Source organism: Rhinichthys klamathensis, unplaced genomic scaffold, assembly GCF_029890125.1.
Source record: "Rhinichthys klamathensis goyatoka isolate OS25496 unplaced genomic scaffold, OSU_Roscu_1.1 h1tg000561l_1, whole genome shotgun sequence".
NCBI lineage: Eukaryota > Metazoa > Chordata > Actinopteri > Cypriniformes > Leuciscidae > Rhinichthys > Rhinichthys klamathensis.
In genome coordinates, this window is record NW_026607027.1 from 455,716 (window position 1) to 476,460 (window position 20,745).

At 41.0% G+C, this 20,745-nt stretch overlaps 1 protein-coding gene across 1 annotated transcript in view; it reads left to right on the plus strand.

Annotated features, from left to right (window-relative positions):
- Positions 1–20,745, plus strand: part of veph1 (ventricular zone expressed PH domain-containing 1) — a 109,233-nt gene that overhangs the window by 66,180 nt on the left and 22,308 nt on the right. The window contains exon 11 of the mRNA XM_056239401.1: positions 18,693–18,810. Coding sequence (XP_056095376.1) covers positions 18,693–18,810 — 118 coding nt within the window. The remainder of the gene's footprint in view (positions 1–18,692; positions 18,811–20,745) is intronic.

Consider the following 20,745-nt stretch of genomic DNA (forward strand, 5'->3'; position numbering starts at 1 on the left):
CTGAATTTCACATAAAACAGACGTCATAATAATCACAAATACACTTACATTTTTGTAAATATGTTTTTATGAATGAATGGCTTGCTCTAGTCTAACTGTTGCTCTGGTCTTCGTCAACAACACGCGCTTGCACCCCCTGCTGGTGAGGTCCACTAACAGCAGATGGAGATTATGCTCGGTAATCTACTACTTTTCCTGCAGCTCCTGGATGTCAATGTTGAATTTACTGTCGAATTTGAACCACTGAATTTGTGGAAGCGAATTTGCAAAGCGAAATAAAATGGACCGAAAACCGCCTGTTGAATATTTTAGGTTGTATTTTTAATCAGTTTGAATATTTGGGAAATGAAATATGAAAGGTGAATATGGATTATTGAAATTTTACTAATGAAAATGTGTTTGAAATGATTTGATTTGAAATATTCACAGCTTAAATATTTAACCATGCTAAATTTCAGCCTATAAAAATGCAAGCCCTAAAAATACAATGCATTAAAATACAAGCAGGGTTAATGCAATGCATATTTTTTTCAAGTAGTACAATTCAACAGGCTTTTTGTTTCAAAAACATTTGGGATTATTTTACTTCCATACTTTTCCATTCGTCTCAAAGGTAGTCGAATGGACCCTCACATTTCCAGGGTTCCAGTCGTCGTAGTTGAGTAAACCCCTATAGTGGTGAATGGGAGACAACATCAAATATAATGCTTGTATTTCCATTTGCTCCAATAGCAGAAGAAAACAACTGTGATTTTTCCAAAAAGAGGGAAATTAGGTCATTTAACACAAAGTAGCATTATGAATGTGTATTATTTTTTTTAAAACTGAAAATATGAAAAACTTTACGGTTATGTTTATAACTGTGGAAACACGTCATCACAGTCTGTAAAAAAAAGGGTCCATAGCAGTTATTCAATATGTTCTACAGGTTCCTTTGTGACAACTGACCATGTATATAGTGAGACGAATGTCCATGTATTGGATCATCCAAAAGATTTCTTTGTTCCTGGGCAATAAGTTTCAATGTTCAAAAATTGTGTGTGAACCTGTGTTTTAGTAGATCACAGTGGACAGTGGAAATTTAAATGTAAGAAGGCACTGGGTCATACGCCACATGGTAGAGAGAGAGGGAGAGAGAGTTAAATTTGCCAGTAAAATGCCTTTGTAATTTTTCTTTACTCAGAAAAAAATGAAGTAGACAGAAAAATAAAATTGCAGGAGGTCTTAGAGGAATTTTCACCACATAACATCTTGAAGGCATTATAAGTGTGTCATATTGCTAATGATAGATCACGCTGGAATAATAGTAAAAAAAAAAAATGAATCTGTTTGGAGAATATAGAAATTTCCCTTAGCCTGCATATCACTATGCATTTTATTGATTGTGATTGGTTTCCTATTACCATCTAGGTGTGAGTGTATGTGCAATTGTTGCGTGTTTGGGAGACTGAGGCTCTATAAAAGGACACTGGGAAGAGTGTTGCAATAGTATCCATTACAAACAGAAGGACCTCTCTTTTTCGGTCTCCACAGGATAATGATGACATGTTAGCTAGCATGTAGTAGGCCCTGTGTGGTTATGCGGTTCTCCCCTGACGCTTTGGCACATCTGGGGCTTAGCGTTTTTTTAGTGAACATGTACACTGGGGCTTTGAGAGTCAAGGTTGGTGTTGACATCTTTCTTTTGACATGCTAGAATAGCGTAGCCCCATTGTTCAGTTCTGTTTCCCAACACTGGCAGGCTGCCAACCCTAATTGCCCAACATTTTAAATCAGAAAAAGAGTGAAAATGGTATTCGGGGCATGTTAAATGCTGTTGGAGACCTCTGTTAATTATTCCTCAACCCTCAATGAGACATTTCATTCTGTGATTTATTGAACTGACTCATCTTTTGTGTGTTTCACACTTATCATCTTGAGTCATTTTGAGTCATCTGTTTACAGATTCAGCTTTGAAAAGAGTGAAAGCATAAAACACTCTCATGCACATTATGATAGACATGGGCATGGCATCAAACACACATCAGTCAACAGCCATGCACAGTAAAGGCTTTTACATCCAGGAACAATAAACTGAAACAAACACTAGTAAACAGCAACGATCAATTTTTTTGGACAGCACTCCTTCTCCATGCTTAAAACAAATAAACAATTATTGACGATTTTAAAGCACTTCTTATTTATTGAAATTTATCCAAAATAAAAAAGAGCATGCCATTAGACTTATTTCATGAACCTTTTTTGTCTCATGATAGTTCACCCAAATAGGACAATTCTGTAATGAATTACTCGTTTATTTTCTGAACACAAATGAAGGTATTTTAATGAAACCTGGGGAGACACAATTGCTTTATTTGATGAACAGTTTCAATGCGTGCATTTCAACATGCATTATTCTTTACAAGCTTTTTGAAGCATTAAAAAATATATATACTTTGGGTGAACTAACCCTTTAAGACAGATGTTTTAATATAGTCTCTATTTTTTTTTTTTTTGCATTGCATTGCATTGCATTCCATTGCATTGCGAATAATAGTGATTTGGTAAGTTTTATTCATTTCCATGAATTAGTTCAAATAGTGAATTTCAGTGAATCTAAAACTGATGCACTGATTAATTTGCGGCATCCTTCTAAAGTGACATTTTTTATGTATTCATTTGTTTTAGTAAAACTATAAGTAAATAGTTTCTTTGTTGTTGTTTTTTTGTTTTGTTAAATTGATGCATATCATTGAATATAAGTTACATTACATATTTTTCTGTTAATGTAGTGAAACAGTATGCTAAATTTGATTATATAAAATATGAATCAATTTTCTTGCATTGAATATTTTAATTTAATTAATTGGCTAAAATGGCTATTTGGTCATTGCTCTCATTGAAAAAAAAAAACTCCTTTTAAATATTAAGGGATAAACCAAATATTTTCAACAAAAATTAATCAAGATATGTGTTGGGTCCATGACAACGTGTTGTGGGTCACATGGCTTCAGTTGCTTTTCTTCTAAACTGTGTCCATTTGGTATGGTAGTCTGTAATGTCTAATATATTTGAAATTGTGATATGATATGTGGAAATAAAGTGCTTTATGCTCCCAAAGTATTTTATAAGTGAACCACACACTCTCCAGAAGGCCATCTGAATGCAGTTGCTGCATGGTGTTATTTATATAAGCAGTCACACCATTGGTGGAGCCAGAATTTGACATATTGGGCCGCTCAAACAAATAGAGCAATGTTTTGATAGCGCCACAGAGACAGTGTTTACACTCTTGTGGGAAATCAACCTAAGAAATGGCTACTTAAAGTTGTCTCTGCGCATTAAACTGAGATAGGAGAAAGTATGTTACCATCCAAACAATGACACACATCAGCTTTAACTACCATTTACAATCAATTTGTCAAGTGTTCTACTGATTGTGAGATTTTGAGAGATTTAATCTTTGAAAGTCTACATGTGCAAATGCGTCACCAGCACATGGTCTGTCTACACCTTAATATATATATTTATACTGATACAGATGTCTGTACCTGCTGTTAACATCTCTGTAAATAGCCTTCATCCAACAATGACAAACAGCCATGGATGATATTTTGCCTTAGACCAGTGTTCAACCAGACTGATTTATTGTACAAAGGTAACAAAAAGTCCTTAAAATGTATTAATGTTAACATTAGTTGGGGATAGGCCCAACAATGATTAGCAAGGCATAGTCTGAATGTCAAAATGCATTAACAATAGCAGAAGTGTGAATTAGCAACACATCAAACAAACACTAGGCCATATTTGATCAAATTATTGTTATAATATTATATAATCCTAAGAATGTATTATTTATATAGCTAGTTACATTATATTTTTTACATTTACCAAAGTTTTCCCGAGCTGTCCACAACCTATTCAAAACAGACCTACAACCTAATTATGGTTTTCAGGACCATATATTAGAGTGAATGATTTGGGCAAATCCTCTTCAGCTCAGATTTCTTTGAGCCTTGCTTTTAATAAGGAACATAAACCACAGCACACTGGACTCAGCATGTGCGAATATAAACTGTTGCACATGCACACACATGGTCCTTGTTTAGATCTATGTACTCGACTCATCTGTAAAAAAAAAATACATCAGATACCATTTTAACATTTGTACTATTTGAAAGGTTTTCATGGCACAAATAATCAAATGCACATTACATTTCTTGCTCAATTCTTACACTGATTTAGTTGGCGTGAAATGAGTCATGGCAGAGCACCAGTAAGATGACTCGACTGTTCTTCGCCAGAAAGGCTGTCTGCGGGGGTTCGATAATGACCTGCATCAATCTATAGGAAAGCATGAAGACAAATTTAAACATAAGATGTGTGATTGATGGTCTTTCATCTCCCTTTGTTCTAAACTCAGAGAAAGAAATGCTCTAAAATGCCAAGCCTGTCCTAGTCACTCACAGGGAAGGTGAAAATTAAAGTCTGGTCTAACCCTTGTGTCAGATTTCTATAGGGTCTGAACAACTTGTGTCATGTAGTTGTAATGGAAGCTTTAGTTGTCTGTTAAGAACTGACCAGTCAACTGAAATGTGAAACAGGCTCCTTGAAGCAATTTCTTCTCTTAAAAGTTGAAAACAAATTTAGTGTTGTTCTATTGGAAAAGGCGGCTTTACAGTGTCACTCACCTTTATCTAAGTAATGCGCTGCCATGCTGAAGGAGAAGGTGAAAACCCTTGCCATTCATCTCTCTGAGCCTCAGGTCTGAGAAGGCTGGAATGACTGATGAATGACCTGGCTTTATTCGCCTGAGAGGAAACTGCGTGTAATGCAGGAAGTGCCCCCCACCCCCCACACGGTCCGAAAATAAATAAATGAATGAATGCAGTGAACTCCATCTCATGGTGTGCATTTGGGAGCATATCTGTAAGATGTCTTGTTTTGACTACGTTTCCCATGATGCTTTGTGTTCTGTTCCCTGACCTAGTTTCCCTGTGTTCATTGATCATTCTGTTTCACCTGTGTTCATCTATTATCTCATTAGATTCCTTTGTTTCATCCATGCTTATACCCTGAGTTCCTGAGTCTCTGTCCGTCTTCATCTATGTATAGCGTGTGTGAAGTGTATTCTGGGATTTATCTCCTAAATTTAGTTTTTTAATCCTGTTTCCTGTTCTACCTCTTCGTCGTGCGATTGAATACACACACCGTATCCTGACAGTAGCGGACACCAGTTCCACATTATTTTCACAGTTGCATAATTTCCAACATTTTTGTAGGAAGATGGTAGATACAGCGTTTCACTTGATTTGTAATGAGACGTGTTTGTTTTCTTCCAAAATAAAAGCTCAACTGCAATTTGTGTCAAAATAAGATTATCCCTTGCAAGTAAAGTAATATACTTATGAAATATTCATTTCATTTATTTTACAGGGGATTTTTTTTTACAATATATGGCTATTTCTGTCATATGAATAATAATATCAAATTATTATTATTAATTTCAAATTGTTTGACTTTTTCTTTGTTCAATTTACACACTTAACATGGGTTGGAGCTTTAAATTGAACTCTTAAAGTGCACCAGATTGATGAATTTAACTTTAAAATGTACAAAAGTTTCTTATAGGGGGTAATAATATCTTCTTTTATGTTTCACAGAAGAATTTTATGGATAGCTTTGTGAAGTGGTTATTCACTAAAAATCATGGCAACTTCTTGGTATGTTCATGAAAAAAGGACTAATGCTGGATTGGTCAACAAATCTTTCTTCATATCAGAACTCTTCTGAATGATTCATTCACAAATCAGACTGATACAGTTCTCAAGGCTGTCACCGTTGTAAACAGCCCACTGGAGAAGATTATCAATTAATAATGCCATAAATTTCAGCCTGTTCCTTACACAGAACTATTATATGGCTTCAAAAGACAGCGTACAAGTCATATGGACAACTTATGATAATTTCATTCTGTTTTGTCATTTTGAAGCTTGATGACATCAGTACTCATTCACTTCCATTGTATGGAAATAAGTGATCAACACAAGTTGTGTTTTTATTTTTGGTTAACTATCCCTTTAAAAGATAGTGTAGTTTTAGATGGACAGAAACACAAAAGACCGTCTTGCTCCGTACTTTTAGTTTATTGAACTGCCCGCTCTCCCAACGTGCTCTCCGTTACACATCATAGAAGGCGGGGCTGACCTTAAGGGGACATACACATAACTCTACATCCCCCCTCTTTTAGTGGAAGACCAGATGAAATTGCAGGAGACAAAACAACAAAAGAAAACTATAACCAACCACATAACGTTGGATGAAAAAACATGTGCAATAAGCAAGAACATCTAACCACACAAAATCAGACATAACATACGCACCAGGCATGAAGAACTGTAAGAATGACAGCACATTTCAATCAGGTCATAACATAGTCTTTGTAACATTGGTTAGGACGACTGACTCTTCCAGAACGAGTCACCACTGAGTGTTTGCCCTCTGTGTCAGTGTAACAATCCACTTTAGGGGAGTGTGGTTGCTGCATGGGCCCCTCAGCATTGGATGGTGTTGCGAGTGTCTCAGCATTAGTCACCACTGGGAGATCATCCTCAAAGTCAGCTGAAAGGGATTCTGAGACATGGAGTAGATGCCGTCTGTTCCTGATGTACTTGACACCTTGTGATGTCACAATGTAGCTATTTGGTTGCTGGGCAGGGGAATTCACAATTGCTAACCTGTCAAAACCGCGTGCTGTCTGCATTCTGACAGTTTGCCCTGGCTTCAGTGCAGTGAGCTGATGAGCATTTCTGTCATAATAGTCTTTTCCCCTCAGTCTTTGTTTTGTGATGGCGTCCTTTACGTTTGTGTGAACAACATGCTGAAGCATTGCCTTGGTCACTGGGAGGAAGGTCCTTGTTTGTCTGGAAAGCAGGCGTTGTGCAGGGGATGGTAGGCCATCTCGGGGAAGATTACGAACATGGAGAAGTGCAGCACGGATGTCAGTATGATCGCGGTAGCATTTTTCCAATAGATGCTTGGCAGATCTAACCGCACGCTCAGCCAGTCCATTGGATTGGGGATAGTGAGGGCTGCTGCGAATATATGCTTGAAGTCCCAAGTGCGTGAAAAATCTTCAAATTCTTTGCACACAAACTGAGTAGCATTATCAGTCATTAAAGTGTGCGGGACACCATGTACTGCAAAATGTCTTTTCAGTGATGTGATAACCTTCTCATGTCAGGAAGATAATCCAGCTCAAACCAGCCCGAGAATGAATCCACAAGGACTAGATGTGTTTTTCCATGCCAATCAAACAGGTCAGCAGCCGTGAAAGACCAGGGAAGATCCGGGATTTCATGGAGAGCTGCAGAGGTTCTTTTGTCTGATGAGGTTTGAGAGCATTGCAAGGTGCGCAACGAGAGAGTTCAGCGTCAATATCAGTGTACATCGATGGCCAATACATAAGTTCCTTAGCCCTGCGCTTTGTTGCTGTAGTACCAGGATGGCCCTGATGTAACTGGCTTACATAAAATTTCTGCAGTGCAGGTGGGATAATCAATCTCTCCCCACGAAGCAGCAGGCCATCCTGAATGGTCAGCTCATCGCTCATTGAAAAGAAGGGACGCAAGGAATATGGAAGTTCTTTTGAGGTGGCTGGCCAGCCGTTACTAATCATGTCAGAAAGCTGTTGGCATGTGACATCTTTTTGCACAGCAGCCCTGAGTTCATCAACCCGACGGGAAGACAGCACCTGGACGGTCATGACCTCCAGCAGGTCATCAGTGAGTTATGGGTCAGATGTGGAGAGGTGGGCCCGGGACAAAGCATCAGCCACGAACAGCTCCTTACCACGTTTGAAAATGACATCCAGGTGATAACGATGCAGTTTCATCATCATACCCTGTAGGCGGGGTGAGGCAGTGTGGAGTGGCTTTTTTAATATGGTTATTAAGGGCTGATGATCAGTTTCTACAGTGACAGGGCGGCCATAGATAAAGTCATGGAATTTTTTTGTTGCAAAGACAAGTGCCAGCATTTCTTTTTCAATTTGAGCGTAACGAGACTCAGTGGGCGTGAGGGCCCTTGATGCAAATGCCACAGGCCGCCCCCGCTGTAAGCATACTGCACCAAGGCCATGTTGGGAGGCATCCGCAGAGAGAAATGAAAGCGTAGCGTAAGTTCTGCCAGGAAGACTCAATTGTTACGTCATTTATTACCTTCTCATCTATCCAATCGCGTTCTAATACGTGAAGTATAAAAGATTCTTACTTACACTCGTCTGAGTTCGCAGATGCTGACGCTTTCACTTACCACCATCCTCCCCACCTCCACCAAGACGGTCTTCGCTCCATCCTTCCCACACCACCAGGTCGGTCCCTTCCAATACCCCAAGGGGGGGTCGGCTGCGCCCCTGCCTTCATCTTCAGGCAGGATATGCAGAATCCGTACCCTCGGATCGCGAGTTACGGACGGGGCCTACGCCAAAGAACTTTATTGCATATATGGCTTGCTGGGCTGTTAATAAAATGCATAATTGTACAGTATCTTCTCTCCCGAGTCTTTTTTTGGTAGAACTACTGGTACGGACGTGTCAAAATATTGCAACACTGGGGGGTTTGTCAAAGCCTGTTTCAGTCTCGCAAAAGCCTTGTCATGAGTCTCATGCCAGCACCACTCCGAATCCTGATGAAGCAACTGTCTTAAAGGACCAGTGATATCACTGTACTGGGGAATGAATTTGGATAAGTAATTTGTCATGCCCAGTAACTGCTGCAGAGCTTGTTTTTCCTGAGGTGTTGGCATTTTCAGGGTCATTTTTGACACCCTCAGCAGTCAGCAGGTGACCCACATTCTGGACAGAATCGACTCTGAATCTGCATTTGTCCGGGTTGAGTTTCATGTTAATGGCACGATTTTTGTTCAGTACCTGTCGCAAACGATCATCATGTTCCTCATGCGTACGGCCCCAGAGGAGAATGTCGTCAACTACAATTTCACAAGGCTCTCCAGCAAACAATTGCTCCATTGATCTTTGAAAGACCTCACTGCCTGTTGAGATTCCATATGGCATCCTCAAGAACCTGTAACGGCCAAACGGGGACATAAATGTGGTTAGTTTGGATGAAGCTTCATCAAGGGGGATTTGCCAGAACCCACATTTAGCACCCAGAATGGTAAACACTTTAGCACCAGGCATATCTGCAATTATCTGTTCAATTGTTTTTAGTGGGTGCCGTGGTCTAAGGAGGGCTTTGTTAAGATGAACTGGGTCTATGCAAATCCTTACAGACCCTTTTTTTTTTTTTGGCTGCAACCATGGCTGATACCCACTCCGTTGCCTCAGTTACAGGTGTTATCACACCCAGCTCAGTCATGTGATTCAGTTCTGCTTTTACTTTTCCTTTCATGGCTATTGGTATTTTACGGGGTGCACAGACCACCGGGGTCACTGTGTTATCCAGTCTCATATGATATACAACTGGCAGGCTGCCAATGACATCACAATCAAAAAGATCCACTGTATTCACGTACCTCCGGTGCCTCATGATGCAGCATGTGTACATCAGGTCCCAATTGGATGAGTCCCATAGCGATGCTATCCCGTAGACCGAGAAGGGGTTTTACATCACGATCCACTACATGAAATTTAAATTCCCCACGGACACACTGCAACACTGTTTTTCCCTCAGTGTCGATTGTCTCCCCTCCATAAGCCACCAGATTGACTTTCTCTGCTATGTTGGTAGGGATGGTGTGATTCAAACCTTTCAGAATTCGTTTTGATATCACATTACACTTGGCGCCTGTATCAACCTTTACTTTCAGTTGACCATTTCCATTTTTTAATTTCAGAGTTGTGAAGATCTCACCCTTCTGATTGGTGAGCTCAACAGGTTCACAGAAAAAAGCGTCCTGCATATTGTCATCAGGTTGCGCATCCAGCTCATGTATTCTATCCCTTTGCTGGGTTCTAGGCTGATAGAATGTTTTAGCGCCTAGTTGCTGTGTTGGTGCTGACCTGCAGCATCTCGCAAAGTGGTTTAGTTTACCACAGGTGTTGCAGCGTTTGTTGTATGCATACCATTTGTTTTTTTCTGAAGAATGTTGGCCATTACAGTTTGAGCAACGTGTTTTTTGCAGAGCACATACCTCTGTGTCTTTTCTCAGCTCTTTCAGACTTCTCTCAGATTGTTCATACAGCAAACATATGCTAACAGCCAAGTCCAGGGTGAGTTTTTTTTCACGGAGCAACTGTTTGCGAACAGTGTCACTTTCTATACCGCACACTATGCGGTCTCTAATGAGTTCATCTTGCAGTGATCCGAATTCACATTTCTTTGCCAGTATTTTCAAATTGGAAACGTATGCTTTCACAGATTCGCCTGGGTGTTGAACAGCGGTATTAAACGCGTGTCTATCCATGATGACGTTTTTTGCTGGTAAGCACAATTCAGAGAATTTTCGTTAGAAGTACCTCTGGATCCTCATGGTCTTCCTCGTCATCATACACAAATGTTTCAGACTTGTCAACCGCTTCTGGACCGGCAAGGTTTAGCAATGTGTAGGCTTGAACTTTCTTTGATTTATCAGACAGGCCAGCATAGCAGTAGATGCGCCATTCCTTTTCAAACTTTCTCCAGTTATCGGCAGTGTTGTCATCAAAGACCAACGGATCGATACGACTGAGCCCCTGGGCCATATTTATCCCACTTCTGACACCATGTAGTTTTAAATGGACAGAAACACAAAAGACCGTCTTGCTCCGTACTCTTAGTTTATTGAACTGCCCGCTCTCCCACCATGCTCTCCGTTACACATCATAGAAGGCGGGGCTGACCTTAAGGGGACATACACATAACTCTACAGATAGTTCACTCAAAAACAGAAATTCTGTCATCAGTTGGTCGCCCTCATGCTGTTCCAAACTCTTAATGGTGCGTTCACACCAGGCCGGTAACAGAGTGCAGTAGTTAAGCAACAAGGCTAGGCTACTAGTGAGTCTCCGTGATGAGTCTCCCCGAAAATGTGTTTCGAGATCGCCCAAAATGTCCGGGATTCGGCTTTTGCGTTCTACAGTCGCCATTCATCATGTTTACTGTGGCGAGCAGGACGAGACTAGGGCCGCGGGAGAACTGTGCGAGGCCGGTGGCGTGATTACCGATGAGCGACACCTGTGAGACGCACCGGTCTCGTATCTCTCACGGAAGAGCGGGAATTTTCTTAGCAATGTTAAAATGCACATCAAACGATCACTTGTTTAGCGCTCATGTAAACACTACATTAAGATTCACCAATCGGAATGAATTCAGTTAGATTGAAACAAAAGTGCATGTAAACAATGAATGGCGACTGCAGAAAGCAAAAGCTGAATCCCGGACATCGACGGCCGGACATAAAGAGGATGGTAACCCCTACTACTCAAATTTCTCCACAGAACAAGAGCCTGCTAGCTTAGCTTCCAAAAAAAAGATGGCTGACACTATGTGTACATTCTGTGAGTGAGATCCCACCCTCTATGGGCGGGTTGAAAACATGCGGGACAGCCCCTACTACTGACTGTAGTCTTTAGCCTCTGGCCAAAAAATCCTCCCATGACGCAAAATGACGATTTTTGCGTCATCGGAGGATTTTCTCCAGACAAAAAATACATAAATCTCTCGTCTCAGAGGGATATGTGGGTGGATAGCATGGTAATACTTCAGGTTTCCTACCAATACAAAGCTTAATGCTAAATCCTGAAGTATCGCTTTAAGTTAATGCAAAGACGCGTTACACGCGTAAAAAATTCCTGCGGCGCGGTAAACGCGAATATGCCTTCGCGCGTCAAGTTCGCGCGAATGGCGTGTCTGGCGCGTTACGCGCGAATGATTTTATTAAGTGCTTTTTGTGCATTCACGCGTTTGACGCAAATTCGCGTCTGCCGCCCGAGTTGAAAAATCTGAACTTTGGCGTCAATTCGCGCCGCGTTAACCAATCAGGAGCCTAGCTGCTTGCTGCTGTCACGTGGTGAAGTATCCGGATGCTTCAATAAATTATTTTGTAATATGACTAAATGCCTGTGTGGTTCTAATGCACAACAAAGCAAATATTTTATCACATAAAACTTGATTTCAATATATGAGACATTCATTTTGTATTGAATGCTATTTATTCCAATCTAGATTATATGAAATAGTATTATAATGTAAAGACAACCAACATACTATAGTGCATAAGTTCGTGTCTGGACAGTGTTGTGTGAGAGAGAAAAAAAAATCACAGGACAGGTTAATCACTTTAGGAGGCTGGCTCCATTTATCATCAACACAAAAATAAATGACATATTAGGTGGGTGAGGGCGAGGGTGATCCTCACTCCGATGCGGGACAACAGGTAATCAAACTGGGCGCGGGACAGGCAGAAGTACCGCTGAAAGCCGCCGTCATCCAGGCGCAGCTCCTGGAGCGAGCAAATGGTGAAACTCGCCAAACTGGGTTCGCCTCCGAAAGGTCTGGTGGACACAAATACGGCGACGATGATCCCTACGCCGCTGTTCTGCTCTCCAGAGCAAATACAGAGCGGTGACTCTCCCGATGAATGCTCGATCAAAATAAAAAAGATGGCCGCCAATGGGTTTGGAATGGAATCCGACGCGCGTAAATTTCGCTTCAAACTTTTGTTTTTACGCGCGTCAGTTTCACTCTTGACGCGCGAATTAACACAAAGTGGTCAAGCGTCAAACTAGACGCGGTAGACGCGAATTTGCCGCGCTATTCGCGTCCGGTGTGAACGCACAGTAAGACTTTCATTCATCGTTGGAACACAAATGAAGACATTTTTAATGAAACCTACGAATTTCTTCCCCCTCCTTTTAAAAAAAGTCCAATCCACCAAAACATTTACACTACAAAATATTCATAGCGACATTGAAAAATGAATCCATATGAAGTCTTCTGAAGAGACACGGTCAATAATAAACAAATGTAATCATTTGGTTCTAAGAACGGTAAGGAACATTTAAAGTTATATTTCCACTTGAGGTTGGTTCGGTACGGCGCAATTACAAAGTGTTCTCAGCCCGGAAATCTTGTGTAGTGACTCATTCAGGATTGGTCACTTGTCTGTTGCCTGTCTACCAGTCTCTGAGGCTGGCCAAACGCACAATTTAATAATAGAAATATCTGATCATTCTCCATAATGCGGTCACACATCTCATAAACTGTAAACTCTGGATTGCATTCCAAAAAGCTATGTTATCAGCCCCACAGTGGAAAAGGAAACCATATCCATACTGGCTGGGCCAGATTAGCATGGAATGGAAAGGTTTAGCAACAAGAACGGTTTGGCCTGACACTGAAAAAGCGGCTATATGAACATTGATCAGCGCACATACATCAAACTCATCAAATATGTTCAGTGGCAGTTCAACTGTTCTTGCTCGATGCACCAGAACAAACTGGATTAAACTACTTGACTCAAATTTATTACGTCTTTATAAAAAAAATTATGCAAGTTTTGGTGGAATGGACTTGGTGGAGGGACAGAAATCTCTCAGGTTTCATTAAAAGATCTTCATTTGTGTTTTGAATATGATCGAAAGTCTTAAGGGTTTGGAACGACATAAGGGTGAGTAGTTGATGACAGAATTTCCATTTATGGGTGAACTAACCTTTTAAAGGTGGAGCCAATGCACAAACCGGTGATTGTAATTTCTTGGAAAGGACTTCCGAACAATCCTTGTTTTTCTCCTAACTCTTCTGTGTGATGTTTGCAATCGTCGTTTTTCCAGAATAACTCAGTTCAGTATAATAGTCACTTCACTGGCTTTGATATCTGTAAAAACAAATAATTTTCTAATATCATTGGTTGTCTTCATTTTAGCAGATTCCTCTTTCTAAAGGCCACACACCCTCACATCCATTGGAATTTCTAGCCAATAAGCATATGTAGATGCCAGCTCTCATTGTTCATTTTAGTCTAGCTGTGCTGTTGACTCTCTAATACGTAAAGTAAATCCCATATTGTCATTACGCAGCTGTTTCAGTCCATTGACGGCTTTCCATAAAGACTTTAAAGACAAATTCTAGGATAATCTGATCAATGTGAAGATTCTTCAAAGGGCTGTCCTGCTTTAAGACTATTGAGACTCTTATACACACTCTATTAATCTTGAGAACTGGTAGCCAGGAGCGGCTAACCACAACTTCTCACGACTAAGAAAGCTAGCTTGTAGTTTACTGCTTCCCTGGTGTCAAGAAATACTGCACAATGTAAATCTTCACATTAAAATAAATGTAGTGTACATCTTAACCCTGTTAAACCTAGCAACCTGCCTCGCTGTCCACTGAACACTAAGGAGCTCTTCTGTCAACAATGTTAGCCATTTTGCTAGCTTCAGCTAGACTTTGCTTTTCAGCAAAGTTTTGCCCTCTAAAGCTATCTCAGCAAAATGGTACACTCAGTGACTGACAGGCAGAGATCACCTCACATTCTTTTGATTAGCAAAGCAGTAGTGTCCAGCTGTCTTTCTTTTTTTTCATTATTGGCATTTATATGTCAATGTCAATGTCACATTTATTTATATAGCACATTTCCAAGGCCAAGGCCTACCAAAGTACTTCACAATGAAAACACTAAGATATTATTCACAGACTGATACAATAAAAACACAATAAAATAACAAATGCTAAAAATAAAAGAAGAATTGAAAAAAATGAAGAACACATAGAATATAACATTCATCAAGGCAGCTCCCCTGTGCCAAAAGCTACTTCAAACAAATGAGTCTTCAGCAATGATTTAAAAGTGGACAAGCTACTAGCAGTCCGCACAGCTACAGGCAGTGAGTTCCAGAGAGTTGGACCTGCCACTGAAAAAGCTCGATCACCACTGGATCTCCGTTTCGATCTAGGAACCTCCAGGACCATCAGACTGGCTGAACGAAGGTCTCTGGAGGGCCTATGCAACGTGACAAGGTCTGTAAGGTACTCTGGGGCTAACCCATTGATACATTTAAAAACAAATAGAATAACCTTAAAATCAATCCGATACTTTACTGGAAGCCAGTGAAGGGATGAGAGCACTGGAGTAATGTGCTCCCGCTTCTTCCTGCCACTTAAAAGACGAGCTGCTGCATTCTGTACAAGCTGCAGACGATAAAGCTCAGACTTCCCAATGCCTGTATACAAGGAGTTACAGTAATCCAGGCGTGAGGTAATAAAAGCATGAATGACTTTTTCTAGGTCAGCCTGTCTCAGATACGGTTTGACTTTAGCTATCAGTCTAAGCTGAAAAAAGCTAGCCTTAACCACAGCACTGACCTGCTTATCCAGTTTAAAAGCACTATCAACAATCACTCCAAGATTCCTGGCATGGGATCTTAAGTGAGGTGCTAGTTGGCCAAGGGCACTGGTAAGAACCTGAACCAACTCTGGACGACCAAACAAGACAACCTCCGTTTTATTCTCATTAAGTTTTAAAAAGTTTAGGTCCATCCATTTCTTAATATCGCTCATGCAGTTTATCACGGCCTGCAAAGATTCTTTAGCTGGAACCTTTAGTGGAAGATACACCTGCACATCATCAGCGAAGCAGTGGAAGGAGATGCCATGCTTCCTGAAAATTAATCCCAATGGTAGCATATACAGGGTAAATAGGAGTGGACCCAGAACTGACCCCTGCGGTACCCCACAGGTCAGAGGGGCCACTGAGGATGAAAACTGTCCCATTTGTACTGAGATTGATCTGTCTGTTAAGTACGACTCAAACCACTTTAGGACAGTGCCTTTTAAGCCAACACAGTGCTCTAAGCGCCACAGAAGAATTTTATGATCAACTGTGTCGAAGGCTGCAGTCAAATCAAGCAGAATTAAAATGGCACAGTTGCCAGTATCAAGGTGTAAGAACAGATCATTAAAAACTTTTAATAGAGCAGTCTCAGTACTGTGACGAGACCTAAAACCAGACTGAAACTGTTCGTAAACATCCGCTGTTTTTAAAAATTCTTGGACCTGCATTAACACAACTCTTTCCAAAACCTTTGAAATAAAAGGGAGCTTAGAAATGGGTCTAAAATTAGATAAAACCATAGGGTCTAAGTTCTTCTTCTTCAGGAGAGGCTGAACTATGGCATGTTTAAAAGAAGATGGAACGCAGCCAGAACTAAGACACAAATTAATAAATTTCAAAATAAAAGACTCCACTGAACAGAAGACCTCCTTAAACAGACATGATGGAATATTATCCGTTTGACAGTTAGCAGGGCGTAAATGTGCAACTATCTCATTCAGTTCAGTAGGGGTGACCGGTTCAAAGCTGTCAAAGACAGCTGTGCTTGCTATAGGAGCTGAGGGGACCTGAGCAGACCGAGATAGTGGGATTCTAATAGCAGAGATCTTGTCTGTAAAAAACTGCAGAAAAGCCTCACACAAACTAGAAGAAGGCTCTAAACAGACAGCATCACCACAGTTCACCATTTTTTGACACCAGTGAGGAGAAATAATCAATTTTTGCAGTTTTTACAGCCTGCTGATAATTAATAAGACTGTCTTGAAGGAGTTCCCTAGAAATTTGAAGATTGTCCTTTTTCCATTTTCTCTCCGCCTGTCTACATGTGCGCCTGAGCGTACGAGTGGACTCATTCAGCCAGGGCTCCTTCTGAGGCTTTATGCGCTTTAAAGTCATGGGTGCAATCGAATCTAAAATCTTAGTACAGAAAGAATCAAACATTGCTATGCATTCATCCACACTGCGGTCATTAAGATCATCCAAAGAATATAAAAAAGAGTCTTTAAAAATAGCACAAAACAACTGTGTTCCAGAATTAAAAACACGAAGACGGCGCAGAGGAGCTGCGCTTAGAGAGGGAGCAGGCACAGAGATGGAAAATAAAACAGGTAAATGGTCAGATAAAAGTGTGTGGCCGATCTCAGTTATCTGTATGTCCAGCCCATATGACAGCACAAGATCCAAAATATGACCCTTTTCATGCGTGGGCTCCCGAACAGACTGCATAAGGTTGAAAGAGTCAATTACATTCATAAAGTCTTTGACCAGAGGTCTGTTCTCACAACACACATGTATATTGAAATCGCCAACAATCAAAAAGTGGTCATATTTAAGAGTAACACCCGATACAAAGTCTGCAAAGTCCCGAACAAAGTCTTTGTTGAATTTTGGTGGCCGATAGACCACCGCACAGAGAAAAGTTTCCGAAAGCTTTTCCTCAAAGAGTTGCAGCTCAAAGCTGGAGTAGCCTGCAGTTGAAGATTGTTGACAGCAAAAAGTAGATTTAAAAATGGATGTCAGTCCTCCACCTTTACCGGTAATACGAGGGGAGTTAAAATAATTGCATCCAGGGGGAAGAAGCTCCGATAAAGGAGTAAGATCACCTTCACGCAGCCAGGTTTCCGTCAGGAACATAAAATCCAAATTACGTGCGATAAAGAAATCGTTCAGTAAAAACGTTTTGTTTGTGACAGATCTCACATTCAGCAGAGCCAGATTTAAAGTAACAGTGTCAAATACGGACAGGACTTGCTTCAGGGATCGAAGGCTCCGACGATCCACACCTCTTCTCCTAGTCGGTACACGCCAGCTGGCAGGGGGAAGCACCAGCCGATCGGGGTCCACCGAGCGGCCGACACCGCCTAAGCCACCAGCGTCAGGGAACACCGGCCGAATCCATCGGTCCCTGAACACCCCCGAGTGCAGAACAGCGTCGTCCAACAGATACAGCTCAGTCCAGCGACCAAACACACGAATAGTCCTCAGAGTAGCCTTTAACCTTACCCGGACACCTCCGCGTTTACCACGTCTTCTGCACCGTCTCTTGGAAGCATAATAGAGAGGAGGGCGCCTCAGGAAGACCGGAATTTCCTCGAGGCATGGAGGTGGAGGTGAGCTTTTCAGCAGGTCAGGTTTAAACTGATTGCAGAAGACTCCAATCTCAAGCAGAGTTTGGCGATCATAAGTGAGAAACGATAGTACGCCTTGGCAACATAGGTAAAATAATAATAGATATAAAACAAAGACAAAGTGGAGCGACAGACGGCCAGCCAAACATCTCAGCGCCATCAAAAAAAATGAATGGAAGACCGGTGGACCCCGATCGGCTGGTGCTTCCCCCTGCCAGCTGGCGTGTACCGACTAGGAGAAGAAGTTATAACGTCAGATTTATAGAATCTGACGTTATAACAGAGAGAGCTTTGATGTCTCAAGACACATTTCAACAATATCGGTGCTATTCCATAGAAAATGTGCTTAAGAAATGTGACTTGCTTGTAGTTCATTCCAATAGTTTGGCATTAGTATGTTGTTAAGCTAACAAAATAAGTCATATATCCGTTTGTTAATGCCATATCCGGGTCCAGGCCTCCACTATTTTCAATTAAGAATACTATCTCAACAGCCATTTATGAGCACTATTAATTCATATTACACATTTACGGCAAGCTTTTATAAACTCATGGTGTATATACTACAGTCTCTGGACTCACTGAGTCCAATACAAAACCAATACTTTAACGATTAAAAAAAGATGAATTGCTATCGTTTTGACCCGGAAACAGTGACGTCAGTTTTAACGAGTGGATCAACATTTTGCCATCTTGGATCATTTATTCCACCAACCTTGTTGCAATGCATTCTAGCATTAATTTTAGAACTCTTTCCCTGTGTGTTGTCTTTTGAATAGCATCATCTGCTAAATTTCATCTCTCCATCTCTCTCAGGATGTGGACAGTTTGCTGATGTATCTGGAGGAGGTTCGTTTCTTTGACCTGTTCAGCTACAGTGAAGAGGAGGGTGGCTGGCTCTGTTTCATGTGCAGTAACCCAGAAAAAGCCACAGGTAAATAAGATTTGCTTCTTTTTGGCTAATGTACAAACATATATGCACACAATAAATGAGTCACTCTAACCTCTGGCAATATACAGGGCTCCAGACTAACATTTGAGAGCAGTAGCACCAGTGCCACTAAATTTTACAGATGGTGGAACAAGCACCTAATTTGGCAGCGCTGGGGGGTGGGGAGATTTTTAATCATAAAGGTAATTTAGTCATAAAATGAATAATAATAATAAAAAAGTTTTATTTATAAAACGACTTTCCCAAGCTCAAGGTCGCTGTACAAGAAGATAACAAAAACACAGCATCAAGAATTAGTATGCATCAAATAGAAATATACAGTAACAAAACAGCAGAACACTAAACAGAGGAGGGTTGGACATACTGTAAGAAAATATTTTTAGTTGAGATTTGAGTGAGGATATACTAGAAGTGTCACGAAGAGTTAGAGGAAGAGAATTCCAGAGTTTCGGAGCCACAGCACTGAATGATCTACCACCCATTGTTGAAAGACGAAAATGACTATTGTTTTACATTAATAAGTGCAGTAACTAACAATATTACTTTTATTTCTTGGAAATGCACATTTGACAGTAAAGCACTGAGCTTGAGTTGAGATGCAGATAAAATTAGCAACAGTAACATAAAAACCAAATTTTTATAAAGAAAAACTAAAATATTTAATATTTTTGGTTATCACAATAAAAATCACATTTAAAGGCCCACTGAAGTTTCTTGAAACGTGCAGCTTTGTATGATGCGTTGACGTAATTTCCACTGAAACAGGAAGGTAAGGCGGGACATATTGAAAGGCTCCTCCACCTTTTCAAATAGCCAAGAGCATTTAGTTTACCTCACAGACTGCGAGTCATACTTGACAGCACCATGGAAACGAATCTGAGCGCTGATACGTTGGATTCAATAGTAACGTTAGAAGTGTGAATAAATTCTAGCTATTTCATTCTAAAAATGGAATAAAACTTGAGCGTTTGAGGAACCGAACACACATCTCCAACCCATATTGCTCCGTGACGTGACAACGGTAGTGATGTCCGGTTCATGAACGAATTGTTCTTTTGAAGCGGTTCAGTTCACCAAATCGAACTGAATCATTCAAAACAGAGTCAGCGCTGATCCAGTTTTCTAAAGTTACTCGCTTTCGGACGTGCCCGACATTCACTCCGACTCGAAATAAACAATATACCGTGGTGAAGTCTGCGGGGACATCATAAAAATCCATGATCCATTTTAGCGGAAGTCAGAGACTAAGTTTTGAATGCTTATATCTCCTAAATGCGAATTTTGTCATTGTTTTGGAACACACCAGCTTATTTAATGTTAAGGCTAATATATTCACCCTAAGAGCTAAAAAACGTACATTTTGATTTCAATGGGCCTTTAAGTTAAGGGCTAGAAAAAGTGTGGAGCACTTTAAAGTCCTTGAAAAGTGCTTGTATTTCACTCTCAAAAGGCTGTATGAAGCCTCTCCGTAGCCACCATAGCTGCCATAGAGCGGCCGATGGCGCGGGCCGTCTCCTTGGTGGCACGCAGAGGTAAATCAGTGGCCTGACGCAGTTATTTTAATGGCGTCGGACCCCACACCTTAGCCCTCATCCAGATCCCTAAGCAGGTCGGCCTGGTACGCTTGCAAGATGACCATTGTGTGTAAGCAAGCACCTGCCTGACCTGCCACCATTTACACGTTGCCCACCAGCGAAGATGTTGTATGGCATGGCTTGGTGGGCAATGTCGGGGCTTTAAGGGATGATTCAGCGTCAGGGGAGAGATAAGCTGCTAAAGTCTCTTCTACTCTGGGAATCATCCCATAGCCGTTCTCTTTGAGCCACACAATAGAAGCGTTATTATGCAACGTGGGACTCGATAGTCGAGAAGAGAACAGATTTTTCCAGGATCTCGACACCACAATGTGGAAATCCG